Genomic DNA, 21,803 nt, shown 5'->3' with positions numbered 1-21,803 from the left:
ATCCGGTCACTATCATCCGAATTAAAAATCTACACAAGAAGTAATTCCCGTAACTATACCAATATATAATATTCAGCAAACTCGCTAAAAACACAGTCAATGATTTCACAAGTTCAAAATGATCATGACACCGATTAGAGGGCGTACTACTCGATATATATAGAAATAACCATGTTTGGGAAAGAAAACGTAAAATCACACACACACACATCTTATATATCTCTATAATATGATATAGCGTAGTGCTGATGAGATATTTTGGTTACACATTTTCTAACACCCATCATGCATTTCACTATGGTATAGACCCAAGTTCACCCAACCCCTCTAGCTCTTGCCACTAGTTGCGAACTGACGTAACTGATTCATCGTTTTCCTGACGCTTCGACTGGGTCACCAGCTTTCATTGCAGATAAAAGACGCTTTAATCTCGCTATTACAGGTAACCAATTAACTTTTCTTTCGTTTAACTTTTAAATCTCGCACTAGGACAAATTTCCAGATATTAACATCTATGAATACGTTATTATATTAATGAGTTCGTTAACAGTGTGTTATCAAAGATTCATGCCTCTCTTTTCCTCGGAAAATGAAACGTATAGGTTAAGTACACTGAGAGTTCCTATGCACACTCTTTGCCGTATACCAAGAAAAAAAAAGCATTTATTTATTATTATTTATTAACCTTTAAAAGGGTGACTTGGTTAGCCGAAGCTAATCTTCCCCGAGGCCCTAAAATACAGTCATTATAAAAAGAATAATATTATGAAACAATAAACAGAGAGTAAGACTATTAAACATACATATATACAACCAGTGGCGTAGGAAGGTACTTTTGAGTGGGGGGGCTGAAGACTGATGGCCGGCCTGGGGGAGGGGTCTAAGGGGAGGGGGTGTCCCCCTCCCCTTTGGAATTTTTTTGCATTTCCAGGTGGCCTCAGATGCAATTTGGTGCAATATAGCACACTTCAACACCCAATCCATTTTGTAAATAATTTTGCATTTTCACCTGGCCTTATAGATGCAATTTGGTGCTCCAAATGAGATTTTTTTCTCATTTGGAAATGAAAAAGGGGTTTTCTGACTCGCGGAGCGGGGGGCGGAATGATACTTCCGCCCCCCATATTTTTCACTGGGGGGGGGGGGGCTGGCGCCCCCCCCCAGCCCCCCCCCCCCCGGTTCCTACGCCCTTGTATACAACAGTAAATCACAAAACTGTAAAAATGGGTATAGAACATAAAAGCGTAATGAGATGATTAAGACTTGAAAAAATCATTGACTAAACGTTTAAAAATAGGTAAAGATTTGGCATGCTTGCATTCAGCTGGCAAACTATTCCATTCTTTGGCAGCTATGAAGGAAAATCTACGCTTGTGATATTCCGTTTTACCCTCTTTCAGGTATAAGTTACTTTGGGTCGTGGATCTCAAATTGTGATTATGAATTTCGTGTGTAAAGTTGAATAACTGGGTTAGATAATTTGGGGAGAGGCCATTCATGGTCTTGTACTGATCAATCGTCGTATACGTATTTGCGTATCGACAGGGTGCCACTTTAGCATTTTAAATAATTCTGTCGAGCTTTCATATCTTCCCGAGTTCGTAATAATACGCGCTGCTGCTTTTTGCATATGTAACAACTTTTGTAAATCATTTGCTCCACACGTACCCCAGACTATACTACAATAATCTAGAATGGGTCGTACATACCCATTATAGAAGATAATTTTCGTATTCAAATCAATATATGGTTGTATGCGTCTCAGTAAGGCGAGGCGATTTGAGACTGTTTTACAAACGTTGTCAACCTGAATATGCCAGGATAAATTGTTATCAATTGTTACACCTAATAGTTCTTCATATTTGACAGTCTTGAGAATTTTGCCCCCGAGTGTCACAGAAAGAGTATTTGCATTGTCAGGTAATGAAGCCAGTCTCTGACCAGATCCCATCAATAATACCTTCGTTTTAGTGGTGTTGATTGCCATTTTATTTCGGTCACACCAGGCACTAACTTTTTCCATGTCTCTTTGCAATTTGTTATTCAAGTCAATGGTAGATGTATCACTGGCATAAAATGTTGTGTCGTCAGCATACATATCCGCTGAACAATATTCCAAAGTGAGATCCATATCATTAATATAAATTAAGAACAGAAGTGGACCAAGAATTTATAAATTTATAAATAACTGCACGTAGAGAAAAGATGTAAACTTATTTATGAGAGACCTTAACCGATCATTTGAACCTGTCCCTCAACGAATTATTCAGAATGTGATCATTCGATATAGCTATAAAAAAGTAGAAGTTAGTCTCATGTGCACTCTCCCTAACTAATTGGTCAATATATATATATATATATATATATATATATATATATATATATATATATATATATATATATATATATATATATATATATATATATATATATATATATATACGTTTTACGCATGTGCGTTGAAACTCTGAAGTTCGAACAGGCCTAATACAATTGCGTGGGATTTAGCGAAATATGCACACTGCAGGTACGGGGATGCTTGAAGAGTTGGGGTTGCTGGTGAAATCGCTGCAAGGTCAAAGCATGGAGGTACTATAGTACCTGTACTGTATAGTAGAGTTGGCGAGGAGGAAAGAGTGGCAGGGTAGGCGAAATGAAGGTCGGGCGGCCGCCCCTGTAAAACAGCGAAGCCAGGGCACTGGATGGCATCTGCCATATATATATATTGTGTAGAGCATTCACAAAGAACAGGCAGTGATACGATCGCATACATACAACTACACTAGTAACTTAAGTATAGGTCATATAATAAACGCAATCGGTGTTCGATCGGGACGAAATTTTTTGTCTATATTACTGTCACTCGTTTTACTTGATTGCCGACATTCACAACGTATCCATACATCATGGTTTAAATAAATAAGTTGTAAGTGCAGTATTTTATGCTAGCATTTTGTCTCGACACTCGTTTCACTTGATTTCCGACATTCACAGCGTATCTCTACACATCTTTGAAGAGGCTCAAATAAACAGGTTTAAAAGTGCAGTATTTTTATGCCGGCATTTAGTCTAGATACTCGTTGTACTTGATTTCCTACATTCACAGCGTATCTCTACACATTGTTGAAGGGGCTCCATGAAATCAGTTTAAAAGTGAAGTATTTTTATGCTGGTAATTTGTCTAGAAACTCGTTACACTTGATTTCAGACTATCAGAGCGTATATGCATAGCCTATAACATTTTAAAAGTTGTTTACCGTTCAGCCTCCTATGAGGCGTAACGCACATGTTATCTGATAGGCTGGCGGTGGTAGATACGGTAGCTTATAAAACAAGGTTTCCACTATGTGTCGTCTGGTGATTCCGAATGACCTTTGACCTCAATAAAATCTTTTACTGAACGTGTCACAATTACATACTTAATATGAGATTCGTCCAACCTTCCCTTTTTGAGTTATCGTGTTTACAAGTTTTTCACAATTTGACCTCTAGTGACCCCAAATGGACTTGGACCTCCAAGACCCTATTGTTTTTGATGGAGGTGTGTATAGACACGTACAGTAGACTGACATGTGTTTATCATGCCATAGTGTTATTGTATCAAAATGGTGGTTCGGACCATTTCTATTCTAGCAACTAGTTCTGCTTATACTAACAAGCAGAAATCTAGTGCACTGAAGTCATCGAAACCTCAATGCATTTTGCATTCTGGTTTACATTACGCGGTTGAGCAATTTTGAAGAGCGCCGATGGCAACAACGTAAGTTTAGACAACGACGTATGTTCAGACAACGGAAGTTAAGACATCAACGTGAGCTTGAGCAACAACGTGGTAAAACAGCAGCAACAACTTTAGTTTAGACAACAACAATCTTAGTTTAGACAACGAAATAAGTTTGACCTTTTCGCGTTCCATACCCGATGACACTTGACCTAAGTTCCTTGGGTGAAGAAGTGTAAGATCAGCATAGAATGACGTGACGTCCCTCTCTATACACGTCCCTCTCTACACATTCCTCTCCAGTCTCCACATCCCTCTCTCCGCGTCCCTCCCTCCACGTCTCTCCCTCCGTGTCCCTCTCTTGATGTCCCTCTCTCCATGTCCCTCTCCATGTCCCTCCCTTCATGTCCCTCACTTGAGTCTCTTCGTGTCACACTCTATACTAGGAAATCATGATTTTCTATAGGGTAGCCCCCTATACTTTCACACCGTGGCACTTTTGTCACCCTATTCAATTAGTGTGGGGATCTATTTCGTGAAATCGGTAAAACGGGGACAATAACTCAAAGTCGTCGACTAACATATATCCGTCCTATTTGATAACCAAACACCAAACTGAATTTGGGTAATTTCTATTCATACATAATCTCTCAGGACTTAGATACTGAGTGATATCAAACTAATCTAATAAGATTTTACCCTTTTTACTTCGTTTTCTGGAGGAAGAGGTGCAGATTAATAAAATCTGTATTCTCTGCCATTGCTATGTATATGTCAGAATGCATTGGTCACCGTACTTGTATGTCTTGTCGTAAAAATATTAGCACGGACGGGTTGCAAGTAGCACGTTCTTTGTTACGAACTAACAGACTAACTAACATGGTGATTTCATGAGCTGATTCCCACAGTTAAAAATATATTTCTACACACCCCGTCTGTATTCTATTAACTACTGTGAAAATGGGCTGTAATCAAGTTACCAGGCTCCCCAACCCACGGGCCCACCGGGCATTGCCCAAATGCCCGTGTGGCCAGTCCGCCACTGCCACTTTATATATATATATATCACAAAAATACAAGAGCTCAAATAAACGGTGCCAAACCTCTGGTACTACGATAGTACACGAATTTTGTAATGATGTTTTACAATCAACCATCAATCTGAAATCGACGGTAAACACTATAGCGACATAAACGTCAATGCTTTATTGAGGCTCTATAAAATTCATTTTAAGAATTGACCTCTCAACTGTGAACAACTCCTAGCCTAATAAATTTGAAAGGTTGTTACTGATAAAGCTTCGCATAAATCAAATCACGGGAACAGAAACAGGTCCATGCAGCTTGGTCCAAGAATGACCAAAACTGAAATATATATCCCTGCTTGTTAAAGAAACTAAGCAAAGGATCGAGGACCAAACTACACAGTTTAATCCCGACATGTATAACAAAATAATAAAAAAAAGAAATTTTTCCGTACATGTCAAGAATAGATGGCATTGTGAATTTCCTAAACAGGTGTTTGCAGAGTTGCCCTTCTACAATAATGTCAGATTGGGGTACTTTTACACGAAGTCTCAGTTAATAATGTTTATAGTACTGAATAGTTCAAGTTGGCTGTGATCCTACACATACTTATAAAGATCGTCAGTAGTGACCCTAAATGTTATCTGAAACCGTCTTGAGGACCAGGTTTTACCTTTTGCATTCCAACACAATTTTTATGTCTGGTGAAATACCGCCACTCCCATGTATTTAGATAATAATGGTGATGTACGGTTCCAAGGCGGCCGTACTTTGCGAACGATTTATTCTACAGACAATATGCGTAGGAACGAGGGGCGGGTGAAAAATTGGAGAACTTCCTCCAGCGTATAACATTGGTAAAGGGGGATGCGTTGTTATACTGCTCTCCAGTGGCGGAGCTTATAGGGGTATGGGTCAGGGGGCGAGAATGGTCTGTAGGGGCGCTTTCGATACTATCTAAGCGGAGCGCCACCACAGGTTGGCGCGGAGCGAACAGAAATTTTTTGAGTAAAGATACTCCATAGATCACCAGAAATGACCCTATCCGGGCCTTGCTAATTTGCAGATAAACAGAGAATAAATAGGTGTCATCGCCATTTTGTCAGAAAATTACACAAACAAAATGTGACAAATGTCAATAGGTATTTGAGAGCGAAATATAAAAGTCAATAAATGCGAATAAGTAAAAAGTGGTAAAAAGCTGAAAAGGGCGCCAGCAGTCCATTTGAGTCCGTCAGGTGGGGGGGGGGGGATCCGCCCCTCTGACTGTATGGACGCTCCGCCACTGCTGCCCTCCTGCCATATTTCTATATGAATGTTTACTCCACGGCATTACTTTATCATTCAGCTCGATGCTTTAAGTTATCAATATAAAAATAAGTTGATTTTTTGAGTTCCATATATACCTCACAATCCCTGCATCATTTCGGTGAGTATTCAAATATCAGGATACGGTACACCTAAAATAGCCTTAAGAAGGTGAAATACCCCCTACCCCACTGATCTACGTGTCATAGGTCAGACAAACACACCCACACGGACACCCATTCATGCTGATACGTGTCAACTCACATTGAAATATGCTATGTGGATTTAAGTTTACGCATTTCGTGCATTGTTGCTCCCTGTTATATATGCTGACTACCATGGCAACTACAAATGTACACATGATAACGATGTGGACAGTATTGAGCTAGGCGAGGCGAACGTTTACCATAGTATTCCTCCAACCCATGTGCCACCTGATGTTGCGGAAAGTTCTTGTTTTCCCCCACGACACCTAAATCACATTTTCTCTTGATTTTTACACCATCAGTAGTTTCTTTCATCCTCTTCAACATCCAAGCTTCAAATAGAGAATCATGATGACTGATAATATGCCAAAAAAAGTCTCTTCAGTGAGTCCATGCTATAGGACTACTTCCCTAACAATGCTAACTATGATAATTGGTATGGTATGGTATATGCTGATTATTAGTTCAAACCATATACTCAATTTGATTTTATTTCCAAGGTACTCGTGATCATTTGTGATGTCGTCCAAAGAACCTTCTGAGACTAGTGAGGAGTTTGCAGCGAGAGTTGGGGCGATACTGGCGAATGGCTTCGCCAGTTTAGGTATTGCTCTCGGTCATGAAGTTGGACTGTTTGATATACTTTCTGATATGAAAGAACCCAAAAGCAGCCAAGAGATAGCAGATGCAGGAAATTTCAAAGAGAGGTATATATCTCATTTACTAACCATTGCTCATATGGTTCTTGTATACTACTACGTTCGGCATCTGTTGAACACAGAGTGATGGGTTTTCTCTCAAGGTAGAATCAAACTGCTATACATTTGTTTATCAATATGTACATAATAATACTCCAGGCTCATAACTTCAACAGCTACTTTATCGAATTCAATTCAGTTTATCATTCACGATCCGAAGATACCCTTCTCTCTCGTTTTTATCGTCTCAAAAATATGGTATTCCTTGCCGGATAACATTAAAACTAAAACAAGTAATATCTCATTTAAAAGTCATTTAAAGCGTTATCCAATTTCAAAGTATACAATTGTATAATTAAAATAAAATAAAACTGTTAGCAAACTGCTTATCCACTAGAGAGCCTGTGTAGGAGAATGTGTAAAAGAAAGTTTCCTGACGTTTCGATTAATTGTATAATTAAATACATGTGTATTGTAGATGTTTCCTTTTTCTGTTTTTTTTATATCTTTGTTCATGGAGACCTTACATAAGCTAGTTATAGCTTCTTTGGATTTCCCTTAACCCATTCTTTTTTCATTTACATTCATCATTGCTTTTTGGTTTTAAGCTGCTTAAATTAGGTACACCTTGTTTCACATTATTGTATAACTATTCATACTTACTATGTTAAGAGACGATGGTTGAAATAAAGATTTTTAAATCAAATCAAAATCAAAACTACTGTCAAAAGATTGTCAAAACTTTTCGTAGAAGTATAGAGAATGCAGATTCGTCACATGCACTTGATTTTACTCGAATTACATAGAAGCATACAAAATGACTGAACAAAAGAGAAAATTCTCGGACGGATCTATATATATAAATATATATATATATATAAATGAAAATCGTAATGAGTTGGAAAATCAAGAGCAGTGAAAAAACTTTCAGCCTCCACCGGGATTCGAACCACGGGCCTTCCGCTCTGTACACGGACACCCTAACCACTAGGCTATGGACGCTGATTGTATGTCCAGAGGTTCGAAACCGGTAAGGAAGGTCGTAATTCCACTGTAGGCATTTGTCACCTGTATCGAACAATACAAGTTCTGTTTTTAGTGACATATTTTGCCTTACTCTAGAGATCAAACATGATGCTAACCAACGCGAAATCATTTGTGATTCCTAAAGCCGGATCTCGAAATAGGTACTTTGAACATTATACACACACACACACAAGCACATATATATATATATATATATATATATATATATATATATATATATATATATATATATATATATATATATATGTATATATATATATATATATATATATGTATGTATGTATATATATATATATATATGTGTGTGTGTGTGTGTGTATAATGTTTTGAAACTATTTTCATACAATTTTCTTAACGAGATGAGGACAGTATATGACCAACAAATCTCATCACTCGTAATACAATTAAAATTGTGAAATCATCCATTAATCGCCTCAATTATATACATTAGATACGTGTATATGTATGTGGTCTAAATGGTCTCGAAATTCTTCAGGTACGTCCGTGAGTGGTTGGGAGCTATGGTAACTGCTCGAATCGTGGAACTGGACTCAACAGGCGAGAATTATTTCCTTCCGCCCAACCGATCACCAGCTCTGACTCACAACGGTAAACTGTCGGATGGAGTTGTGATGAGTTCTTTGATTCCAACATTTGGAGGGAATGTGTTTGGTCAAGTGAAAGCCTGCTTTAAGAAAGATGGACCAAGAGGTGAGTGGATTCCTTTTTCCTTTCTTATTTGTATCAAAAAATCTTAAGTAAAAAAGTACTTGAATGACGAAAAAAAAAGTTGAATAATTTGTGTTTATATTTATGTGTATGTACGTTTGGTATACTTTGGTTTGGTTTCATTCTGCACATCAGGTGTGTCCTTTGATGCTTATTGTGCAAGTTATGAAGTCGTAGGCAGAATGACAGAGAACTATCTGGAGAAGAATCCAATCGCATCCTTGTTGTCGAAGTATCCAGATTTAACAAAGCGGCTGGGTAAGTATATACGAATCAATCCGTGCAGAACGCAAGTCACCGTACAAAAGTATATATGCTTTGTGGCGTATGGTGTAAGAATGTATACCATTTGCTATCCTCACATGTACACTCATATGATTTATTGAGATCAAGGTACGTTATTATTACTCACGTAGCTCATTTGTTTTTACCTCAAAGCAATATATGTCTGTGTTTACATGTGTGTGTGGGTGTGCGTTTGTTTTGCTATCTGACCGAGGACTTTGAACAAAAGAATTTCAGGTCCTTGGTTGTGATTTCTAAAGAATCACCACGTCTTCGGAAGAATTCTATTGTATGGGGTATTGTTAATGTAACGGTACGTGGATTTGAACAATGGAAAATTCAATAGGGTCCTCGGTCTCAATGTAATGCAAACGTGTGTGTGTGTGTGTGTGTGTGTGTGTGTGTGTGTGTGTACATGTCTAGGCCTCACAAATGGTGACCTGGGACAAAAGAAATTCCTGTCACTAGTTAAGAGAACGATTTTCATCGGTTGTCCAGACAGAGGGTCAGAATAAAGGGAAATGCCATCGGTTGTAGCTAATACAATAGAAAAACAAGATTGCATATGTGGGAAGGGGGTGGAATGAGGAATAGGGCAACACGCGGAATTCCAGGATTGATTATCGAAGTGCATGAAATATTTGTTATTAAAGCTGAAACAATATTGAGTGAGTATCGATATATCAAAAATAACCAACTTCGATGTTGAACTTCGTTCGTTAGTATAGGAATATTGCCTGACACGTGAGTGTTAAAACACATATATAGTAGGAGGCTTTGATAGTGAGTATGTGTGTGTGTGTGTGTTTTGGTTGTCTGTGGAAGTGACGGCGTTGTGAGGATTGTCACAAAACGACGCACATACACACACACATAAGATTTGACAATTACTCTGATGTCATATCTATATGCACAGTCTTGCCAACGTTAAAGATGGCGTCTGGTAATTCCAGAAAAATACTTTTGGGGTCAAATATGAAATGGTGATATAAACAGTAAGCACCTCTATGTTGGGAACCTTACTGTATTATAATTAGTAAATTGACCTTCAAACCTCTATAATAAAATATATGCGATTAATATGAATTATTATGGCAACGCGAAGTTGACCAAGTATGCCAATACCAACTATATATAAAACATTTATTTACAAACCTCATCATATGAAACACACCACGCTATTGATTTTATAAAAAAAAACGTTTCCATGTACCCTATCAAACCTTACCCCAAGCCCGTCCTCGTCACTCTGCGGCATGGAGGTGCCTTATATACTCCCCCCCCCCAACTCCCCCCGACCACATGCAGACTAATGCTCATCTCAGTTTAACCACCATATACACACTAGAAAGTCACAAGTAACCGGACACGAACATTGTGTCCTTCCTGAAATTGTTGGTGGCCTCACCAACCCTCACCCGGCAACAGATAATTCCCAACTACCGGGGCCTGCCGACCCCCAATACTGGCTTTGGCCTTAATATCTCACTGGTTTGATCTCCCCTGCAGATAAAGGGATCAGTGTCGTGGATATTGGTTGCGGTCATGGTCTTACCACCACTGAACTTGCCAAAGCATATCCCAACAGTACTTTCTGTGGGGTAGATCTTGATGAGGTCAGCATCCAAGATGCGAAAGACAAAGCTGCAGGCCTGAATCTGACGAATACCGAGTTCATAGTAGCAGACGACACCAAACTGCCAGCTGATTGGACCAATAAATTCGAGTTCGCGATTCTGTTCGAAACGCTCCATGACCAAGCTTATCCAGATAAAGCCATCGGCGAGGTTTACCGAATTCTCGCTTCCGATGGGGTCTGTCTCGTTGTAGAACCAACCAGCTTCAGCAAACTAAAAGATAACCGCGATAAGTTGGAAGGAATCCATGTGTTCTACATGGCTAGCTTGATGTTCTGCATGCCTACATCTTTGTACAGTGAGGGTGGCATGGGGCTTGGCGCAGTCTGGGGTTGGGAGAAAGCAACAGAGCTGATAACCGCAGCTGGTTTCAAAGTGTGCACTGTCGTACAAGATCTTAAGACCGTATACCAACACTTCTACTGCATGAAGAAGTAGAAGTACGCAACTTAACTCCTTTTCGTTATCGGTATCAATATTCAGGGAGTTTCAGGGGCGGTGGGAGAGGGTTCAATCTTGGAGGGAGGAAGGAGGTGGGGCGGGGGGGGGGGGGCGGGGAGGGAGGGAGGTTAATTTCTATGTGCCATGGGACGTGTGTCATTGATCTGAAAGACCGCGAACCACAAAGTTAACTCAACTGTTGCCTATAAAATGGATGTTCAGAGCATTCTGTGCCACAAATTCCAGTATTGGCACTTTTGTTCATTTTCGACAATGAGGCATTTGATAATTACAATTTACTTTATATACATTCGCAACAAATGGGCAATTTTTATATACTAAAGGGAACTTTTCATTACAAAAATTTATTTAAATTTTAAATTTATTCCAAACAAGTGGACACTTTGTATAATGCAAAGGGTCATTGTTTATCTCTTTTACACAAACATTGGAGGGGGGGGGGGTTGGGAGGAAGTGCCATCTTGATACACCCAAAACAATGACTCGCGCAACTGGCTGGGCTATACGTTATAGTAACGAGATCTCGAAGAAATCCTGATCTTATATCGTCAAAATATTTCAATTCATTTATTTGCTTCTCACATCATTCATTTAATATTTACAATAACCAGCAGGTATGATAAAAGTGATAAAAGAAACATGATGTGAAGGGAGTAGAGCAATAAACCGTCGAGGGCTTGACGAAGGGCCCTACTCACTGTAATTAAAGTATTAGCAAGAAATATTACAGTGATGTTGTTGTAGTAAAGTGGAATTTCTAGAGTATGTCCTTGTTTTGGTTCCCTGTGTCGCTTTAACTTAAACAGATCTCACCCAAGGTTATCCAGGGTAGGCATGATTTGTTCCCTGTCAGTTGTTCACGATGATATTAGTTGGCATCATACAATTTAGTACCTGTATATTTTCTCTTAATGGGTTGAGGATCTTAGTATTTCTATAAATTTAACTTTCATTTATATCTAAATGATTGTTTCCTACCTTATATTAAATGTTTTCCCCGTAAATATTCTTGTTACTGGTTAAAATTGATAGTTACGCCATGTGATACATCTAGATGCTCACATGCGGAGCTTGTGAGGTAATTGCTCTTTGTTCTTGCGCTTGCCACTCACCGATCACTGAAGCGAGACGTCCGATTTCCGTGCAGTATATTGTTAGCCAAGAAGTGACTGTTTACAAGTGATTTTTCTTGTAGGAATAAGTGGGTAACTGTCCTTGAAGGTGTAAAACTATCTTTGTGAGGGTACATTTCTACTGGGTATCTGGATGGAGCTGTTTATCCAGTATTGACAATATAGACCGACAGACCGTATACTTTCTGGTTGTGTGATTCTTTTCCGAGGCTTACTTCCTCAAATTTGCGTTTTTCTTCATTATCTATGATGAAACCTCTTTCATTATCTTTCCTTTTTCACAAATATAGACACACTTGATGCACCAGATCAGCTCGAATTTTGGGGAAAATATACTTGTTGAATGATTTACAAATCATGGGTATTTAGCGGCTGCTTTAGGCCCTTAACTAGATTCATAGGGCACAAAGTCCAGCCGTCCAGCCATGCTAATTTTAATTAGACAGAAATGTAGGGGGAGACGGCGCTATACAGAAATTGTTGAGCTCATGGGGAGCAGGTAATCCGAGTTTGAGTAGCACCAACAATGAGTTTGAGTAGCACCAACAATTAATTTATGGAGGGGCACCAATAATGAAAGGAGGGGCACAATACTCATTTGATGTTTATTGGTGAAGTTTTTGTTCACATTTCGGGAAAAATTAAGGAGGTAGCTACTGCAGACTGCTGCAGGGAGGGGTTAATATTCAAATGGAGCCATCAGTAGCCCCTTTAGACACGCACAGTGAATTATAAAGCCCGATATACACCACAAAGTCATATTGAGGTATAAAACATTTTCTTGAACTGCATTTTCTCTCAGTGAACGATCTTCGATTTTTTTTAATTCATTTTGTATTACAAAGATAGTAATGAAAACAACCAAGATGCCGTTATTGCTGTGCCAAAGGCTGATCATACAAGTGCTTGGAAAATAGGTCAAATCCCACTCAGTATCTCTTTTCACAATATTTTGTGATAGAACTTTATTTCTCTGTAGGTTCTGACTATTTTTAATGAACGTATCAGATTTTCAAAATTGGAAATAGGTATTATTGTGATTACGCAATCGACCTGCCACGGTCGTAAATCGACCTAATTAAGGCTCAACAAACTATAGCCTCTATATATTCTTAGAACCATTACTCATTAGGCTCATTGTGTTAACACTGTGTGGGAATATATTCATGTCTACAGTGTAGTTAATTCTGAAAGTGAGGCCGATTACGGTAAATGTAGAGTTCGGAAGGATACAACACTATACCGTGCGCAACACATATTTAATCAAAGTACTATGTACAACATTATGAACCATGTGTAACATATATTTGATCAAAGTACTTATATACGACACTGGAACCGTGCGTAACACATATTTAATCAAAGAACTATCCTTGTAACACCTCGTGGCCAACTCAACAAGCCTTCTCCACCAGCGAGCACGAGCTCGCAGAAAGCGTACATGCATGAGTAAACATAAACTATATTGTTACAAAAATAAAGGGCAAAATACACAAAAAATACACATTTTCAAGTACTTAAGAACATTACTCCACTATTGCCTTACAATTATTTGATACTTCCAATTACATAATCTCCTTATCGACTAGAACAAAGGTTAGGTAAGGTCCTATAAATACCTGATCCCTCTAAATAGCATAACAACTCCCTGGTTAATCATACAGCGTTCACACAAAAACCCTCATACAAGAAAAAATATGCAACAGGCGTTCCAGACTAAACGGTAAAAAGAGGTCATTTTACGACCAAGGCAGGTCGATCACGTAATCTCAAGAAACTTTTTCATGGAAGAGTGTTTAATTTGGGGTCTGAATAGTACTTAGTAGACCTACACATGATCAAGTTCCGTGGAACAGGTATCCAGGTCCGACAACCACTACCAGGTACGTCCATTTCTGTGTAATTACCTATATTTACCTTTAGAACTAAGCCATCCCACACTTTTGCCACAGAATTGGGATTGTATGTAGTCAACATTATTTACTTCTTCCTTACTGTAGCTCAGTAAATATCATAGATATTATGTTTCTCCCTAACAGGCTAGGCCTTAGTTGATTGCATAACAGTTCAGGCAAATTGTACTCACGGATTATAGCCAAGTAATACCATGGAGCTATAAACAGATTTATAATAAGTAGGGCATACTATTGGCTCGATGTTAGGCCAACATTTATGACAACATGCCCATCTATATTTTACGTAGTCTACTGTGATGAATTGTTGATGAAAATGTGTGCAATTTTCATAATGACGCCTTTTCAATTAGGGCAATGGCTTATCAACTGACAAAGTAAGTGGTTCATGCTGAGAGAGAGAGGTGGAGGGGGATCCATGGTTAGTACAGAGAAATGTTCTGTCAGCGGTGCATGTGCGGGGGGTTGCTTCATTCAGTGTAAGGATGTTCCGTTCTGGGCCCCTTGGTAAGTCAGGAAGGTCAGAGGTCAACATAGAATAAAACATGAAAACCTTGTAAACACTAACTCAAAATGTATAGCCAGGATAAATTGTATACCTAGTATGTGGATCCCCCTTATTGAGTACCCAAGAACCCTAGTGATTTGTGTGCAGTTTAAAGGTCATTTGTGACCAGCATAGGTCAACGTCTAACAACTTTTTACGTGTAATCCTAGCAGGATCTTCTTCAAAGGCTAAATGACAAGTAACACTTAACAGAAGGGACAAAAACATGCACAGAATACAGACAGATTAATGAGCATGGTGAACACAAAGAGATAGATGTAAGGGGATTAGTAGACAAGGGATGGAGAGAAGAAAGAAAGAAACCAACAGGGCAAGAGGAGAGGTAGGAGATAAACAGTGGAGGGGTGGAGAGAGGTATTAAAAGAAGGGGAGAGGGAATAAACTGGAGAGGGACAAAGACAGAAAGGTGTGGATAAAAAAGAGTGGAAGAGAGCTATGAGAAGAGGAGTGAATGAGTGGGGGGAGAGGGGGGGGGTGGGGAACAAGGGGAGAAGGAGGGGGAACAGAAGAAAAGTTAGTCATGTCCTTCTTTAGTGCTGAGACCATGACGTTGAATGGTGCGAAGGCGTTGCATCCACAGCCTCTCTCTGCTGATTCGTACTAGGTCAGGACGGCTACCTAAGGATTCAATCCCCTGTAGGGACATGTCGTTTATGGTATGGTTGGGAAGGTTAAAGTGTTCTCCAACTGGGGTCTCAGTCTTCATGGTGTGGATCTGTGACCATAGAACCGCTTCTTAAGGGTGGTTTTGGAATAATTCCAACTTTTGATGCACTTCATATGTGGTATGTGACTCCACCTTAGTCAGGAACTTTGTTTGCAGGTTTCATTAAATGTTCTCATGTGAAATTTAGCAAGGAATCACTAAGCCGGTTGGCTTTCTGGTATTAATTTTAGCCATACTTACTTTTAAAAGATACTCCATTCATCTCAGGCACGTGTGATTTACAGTAATTATGGCTTCCCAAGAATCAACTGAGACCAGTGAGCATTTTGCAGCGAGAGTTGGGAAAATAATGGTTCATGGCTTTACCAGTTTCGGTATCTCTCTTGGTCATGAAGTTGGACTCTTCGATGCACTTGCTGATATGAAAGAACCTAAAACCAGCCAAGAGATTGCAGATGCTGGAAATTTCAAAGAGAGGTGAGTTCTTATTAGTGTATTTACTTGTGTAATCCATCTGAATGTTTCTACATCTTTGTCTGTCCAAATACTAATAAATATATGTCATTGGTTTCATTTTGATGACATTCTAACTCAAGGAAAAAATAGACAACTAAGCAAGCTGTCGAATATATCAGGTTTTTAACAGTAAGTTAACAAGAAGATTACAACAGCCAAAGTAAAGCTTTTGAAGAATGTCTGGCATGATGACATCACAGACACCCTCCTGCAAGCTGTTGCAAGTCAAAATAGGTGACATTCAATCAATCATATCTCAAGTTAAGGACAAGATATTAAGAATTAAAAGTGTGGAATATTTTTCTTGTCAATATAAGTTTAACATTGTTCGTCTGATCTGTCAGTAGAATATATTTAAAGGCATGGAACCAAATAGAAATGTTCAAGGTTGTAAAACTCAGCTGTTTTAATAATTGATGGCAGTCTACTGTCTGAAGCATAAATTTCACTGCAGCAAAAAAGGACATTGACAAGAATTTGAAATGATGAACCTTGCTACGGCTATGCTGAGGACGTTGAAGAAGAAAATTAATTTTCTTTCTAATAATGAAATGCTTCTCATTCTGATAGATTCAAATTTTTAGAGTCCATTGTAATCATTTATAAGTCTCTATGTACAGTACTTAGTTTTTGTAACATCCATTTGGTGAAAACTTCAGGAAAGGTGTCTTAGGTTGATCAACTGAACCTGATTTTGTGTAGCACATGGTAGGTTTGCTAAAATTGGTGGAAATTTGCAGGAAAATTCAAGTAGCAAACGAAATAAGGACCATTGATAGAATAAACAGTAAGTAAACCTGTGTCCAAATTGCAGATCTCCTCTAGCCTAAAGCACTCTTGGTTGTGTTTCTATCAATTATTTCTAAACTTCTTTCTCAACGATTAGATACGTCCGTGAGTGGTTGGGAGCGATGGTCACATCTCATATTGTGGAACTGGACTCCACAGGTGAGAAATATTTCCTTCCACCCAACCGAGCACCAGCTCTGACTCAATCTGGACCAATGAGGGACAGTGTTTTATTGGGTTCCTTGCTTCCATTACTTGGAGGAAATGTTTACGAGCAGGTGAGGGAGTGCTTTCAGAAAGATGGCCCAAGAGGTAAGATATAATGTTTGATGTTTTTGTTTCTTCCTTTTTTGTGTGGATTATATGTGTTTAATAATCAGTGGTAAGGAGCCACAATAAGTTAACATAGCAGTTAATCGGGCATGAATCTGGTTACGCTTTGGCATTCATTGACCAACTTTAATCACTTCAGTTTTAGTACTAAAGCATTATACTTTTAACTTTGACACTGATGAGCTTAAACTTTCATTTTGGTTGTATACCAGTGCCAATGAATTCTTTACAAATGTAGCCAAGTGTAATGTCCAGTCCAGTCTTACATGAATGGTGAATTGGTGATGCAGTTTCAAAACTGATAAAGATTTTTGTTTGCAGAAAGGTGACCAGGAGGAATATGAAATATCACCCTTTCAATTACCAGTTAATACAATGCTAGAATGGTTTTGTGGGGGGGTGGGTGGTGGGGGAGTAGGGGGGAGGGTGGTGAGGATTGGGTAAAAAGGTGACAAGTTGCATCACTCAATAGCACCCAAAAGAGCTTTTGTCAAAACAATGCTAGCTTCACAGTCAAGTTTTGCATCGACTTACAGTATGTATGTGTTGTCAAGTTGTCATCTTTTGCAAAATATATTTTGTTTGCTTTTACATAGCAAGTTGACATAGTAATGTTGCTGGGTTCCTTTGGGTGTTAGATTGTCTAATTAAAATTAGCATAATTAATACAGGGTGCTACTATTACATCTGTTGGATAGTTAATTTGTATTTCTGCCTTATAAATCTGTTTATTTTTCAAAGGTGTATCCTGTACTGCTTACACTTCTGGGTATACTGTCATAGCCAAAATGACTTCAAGATTTCTGGAGAATGGCTTGCTGCCAACTTTATCCCAGTACCCTGAGCTGAAAAACTTACTTGGTGAGAAAGTATTGCAAGTTTACTAGAGACAGTACCATGTTCAAAAGTTTCAAGTAATAACCATTGCTGCAGTGGAGATTATTAGAACAACTTGATGGACATTGATTAGGTAAAGGAGCATGAAAGTATGACTTGAAATACCTGTCTTGGTATCAATTAATATTTTCTTTCTTAATATATCTATCTGTGATTTTCTGGACAACCAAGAAAAGAACAAAATGTGGACAACGGAAACCGGGAGGATATAAATCTCTTTTTATTTCAAGTCATTTTTGATTCCTTGCCTGAAGGTTCAAGGAATCTATGCGATGGTGATTGCGTGTGTGTATGTGACGGCAGTGACGCCCTTCGGTCGTAAACATGATAACTCAACAATGACATGTTAGATTGAAGTCATACTTGGTACACACATGCGTCATACTGAGTAGATGAACCCTATTGATTTTGTTGCTCATCACATGAATAATAATGAGGTCACGGGGTGAAAATCCCCAAATGCTAATAACTCCGCAACCGAAAGTCAGAATTTATTCATCCTTGGTTTTAATGTGTTGGTAGATAGTGGGTACATGGTAAGATATGCTCAGTTGATATTATGCATATTTATTAGGGGCGGGGCTTATGTTGATTTTCACTAAAATAGAGCTTGTAAACATGGTATCTGAACAACGAGAAGTTGGATTGAAATCATACTTGATACATATATGCGCCATAGTGAGTAGAAGAGCCCTATTGATTTCTGTGCTCATCTCAAGTATATTAATGAGGTCACAGGGTCAAATGTAAACATTTTCAGAATTGAATCATACTTTGTGTGAAGTTGTTAGTTGATAGAGGGTACATGATAATGTATGTTCAATGTGATATTATGCACATTTATTAGGAGGCAGGGCTTGAGATGAGTTTTACATATTTAGTAGGTAGGTCCAAAGTCAGTTAAAGAACCTTGCTGATCAATTTTATCAACAATGACGAAGGCTTGGGATTATAATCTCAATTGGCAAGGAATCACAATAAGCCCACTGGCTTTCTGGTTATTCATTTATTTAAATTTATTTAAAGCCTGAATATAGCATTTGTGGCAGGGATGGAAGGATCAAGGAGTCGCAATGAATTATGAGTTGACATAAAATATATGAAGTTAGATATAGTTATAATCTAATATGCGGTACTGTATGATCATTACATGACACAGCTACAAGTATTCTGCATCGTCAAGATGGATCTCTTTCAGGCGTCTGCTGTTATCAGTCCAGAAATTTTGTTATTCCAACTTTCATGTACATCACACTTTAATATGCAACTTTTCCAGTGTAGGAAATGAGGTAATTTTGCAATTGCTGTAAATTATGCAAAGTTTTGTTTTCCGATGAGAATAGCGTTAGCAAAGAGCGATAATCGAGAATATACCCAGCATGCCTTAAAACTTGTACTTGTCAGTGCCATGACATTGAAACTTCTAACAGGATTGAAGAGTATTATATTAGAGGATGGTAACTGTTTACCATTTCTTGATTTTCCATTCGTTCAATTTCATTTTCCCTTTCTGCCCTTTGTAGGTAAGGGAATCTCTGTTGTGGATATAGGTTGCGGTGAAGGTGTTTCATCAGTCGTACTAGGAAAGGCATTCCCGAATAGTAACATCTGTGCTGTAGACCTGTTGGAGGAGAGCGTGGTGGTAGGAAGAAAGAAAGCAGAAAGTCTTGGCCTGAAGAACGTTGAGTTTATCACAGGGGATGCAGCTGTATTACCTGCAGAGTGGAACAGTAAATTCGACTTTGTTTTCATGCACGACGCCCTCCATGATCAGGCTTATCCGGATAAAGTACTCAGCGAAGTTTACAGAGTTTTAACTCCCGGTGGAATTTATTTTGCTCTAGAACCATTCAGTTATACCAAAGTTAAAGATAATCTGGAAAAGTTAGAAGGTATGCAGCTACTGTATATGATTAGCTTATTGCACTGTATGCCTACATCATTGTACTCTGAAGGTGGGATGGGACTGGGAGCAGCCTGGGGTCGTGAGAAAGCGGTAGAGATGATATCTGCAGCTGGCATGGAAATCTGTTCGGTGGCACCAAATGCTCATGGCGGTGGGCAAGACTTTTACTGTAAGAAGAAGTAGATTTAAGGTGACATGGCGGACAAACTTTGTTTGTTGTAAAATGATATAACTTACTTACCACATAAGGTATGGTTCAGACCCAACACAAGAGCATAGCTTACATATCTCTTAAGTTGGGTTACGGATCAAGGGGGAGACGAGGCTGTTGGGGGAGGGGGAAGGATGAGGGAGAAATGGTTATGCCACTGATTAGATAATCACATTTTGTCCTCTTACAGGACTTTCTTAAATTAATATACATGATGCCTTTCATTTTTTCTATTTAAAGTTTAAGGTGAAGATATATCATGAATTGCTATATCTATGTTGTTGTTGTTTTATTGGTGGTGTTGTTACTTACTTAAATTTTACAAATGACAAACCAAATTTCCTTCAGGTTGTCCTTAGGTTACAATTCTTTCAACTCAGTAGCCTGCATAAGTGCTGGTTGTGAGTTTCTAAATGCCAGAATCTAGAATATGTGTACACTGTTTGATATATTGGTGTGCTGTGGCTACTTTAAATTTCCCAATTAGCAACTCCCTTTAAACTTCCAATATCAACACTTAAGTCATGAATATTCATTTTTGTAAAGTTGCAAGTCATTCAAGTACCCAAGTTTGTTCTTATATAATACAGAGACTGTACCTTCGACCTCTAGATAATATCTCATCCAAGTATTACATTCATCACATGCCATCCATCAAAATGGAAGAATAACTTTAAACATTAACTAGGTTTGGCATTTGGAGTGGAGTATGCTAGAGCTAGAACATGATACATGATAAAGATGCTGAGAGCACATGTTCTTTGTGCACAAACTTGGAAAGAAATTTGCCTCAAATGACATGATTGATCTAGCATGCGTCAGCTGATTTAGAATACAAACGTGATTGGCCTGTTTATGACTATGACGCACAAGAGGTCAACGGTTATTGTTTGTATACAATCTTCTGACATAATAAATTCTTAACTGTTGCTCTAGAGGTAACTTAGTTTGCTGCAAAAAAATCTGCAGATTTTTTGCTCTCTGAGCCTAAAGTTTTCGTCAGGCTTGTAAACAAACCTCTTCTCTCAGTAGTGTGAAGCATATTCTAGTTTGTTATTGTTATTATGACGTCACACATGGCTCACGTTTTGTTGGTTTGCTCTGTGGTGTGGCGGACTATGAATCACGCGCTATTAGAAGTGTAGTTTTCAAATTGACATAGCCATAGGGGGAAATCATTTAGTTGGGTGACGTTGTAAAATCATGAGTGCATGTTGAAGGGATAGGGTCATATCTACATGGGTTCTGATACCGTCTTTTACCACTCCGCATAAAGTGCGTCAGAAGAAACAGAAAATATTACGCTTAATTGTGATCTGTGAACTGTAATTACAAGTGCCAAATAAAAGGAGATATAAAGATAAAATATACGACTTGTGTCCCTATTACAAGAAGCGTATACAGATGTTTTGTTTTAAATGATTTGGTTTGTGGGGTTGGAAGACAGCCAAACTGGTTCAAATTGGTTGAGTGCCCATTTGCATGTGCTCATCTGCATATCAGGTTGGCACTCAACCAATCAAGAGTTGGGTGAGGGGTTAGCAATAAGTTTGGACCAATCAGGTTCCAGGGACAGAGCGCATCATGCCCTGTGCATGGTGTCATAATTTATTATGTTTGATTCGGGGGTTTAAGTGTCTCCTAAAGACGTATTGGGGAGTTTAAGTTTATCTCCCGAAGTCTACAGACGTAGAACAGTGGGCCCTGTAGTTTATATTTATGTCTGTTCCTTTTTAATTATCCCAAGTTAC

The 21,803-nt window shown here is 38.7% G+C and overlaps 1 protein-coding gene across 1 annotated transcript; it reads left to right on the top strand.

Moving 5' to 3' along the window:
* Positions 1–254: 254 nt before the first annotated feature.
* Positions 255–21,422, top strand: LOC139979033 (uncharacterized). The gene is made up of 10 exons (XM_071989669.1): positions 255–442; positions 6,762–6,968; positions 8,503–8,717; positions 8,871–8,993; positions 10,530–11,091; positions 13,429–13,460; positions 15,685–15,877; positions 16,803–17,017; positions 17,780–17,899; positions 19,459–21,422. The coding sequence occupies exons 2-10, from the start codon at positions 6,781–6,783 to the stop codon at positions 20,022–20,024; spliced, it is 2,214 nt and encodes a 737-aa protein (XP_071845770.1). The 5' UTR covers positions 255–442; positions 6,762–6,780; the 3' UTR covers positions 20,025–21,422.
* Positions 21,423–21,803: the final 381 nt, after the last annotated feature.

Source organism: Apostichopus japonicus, chromosome 13 (genome assembly GCF_037975245.1).
Source record: "Apostichopus japonicus isolate 1M-3 chromosome 13, ASM3797524v1, whole genome shotgun sequence".
NCBI classification, from domain to species: Eukaryota; Metazoa; Echinodermata; class Holothuroidea; order Aspidochirotida; family Stichopodidae; genus Apostichopus; species Apostichopus japonicus.
The sequence above is the reverse complement of the archived record's forward strand: the minus strand, read 5'-3'. Positions and strand labels throughout refer to the sequence as shown.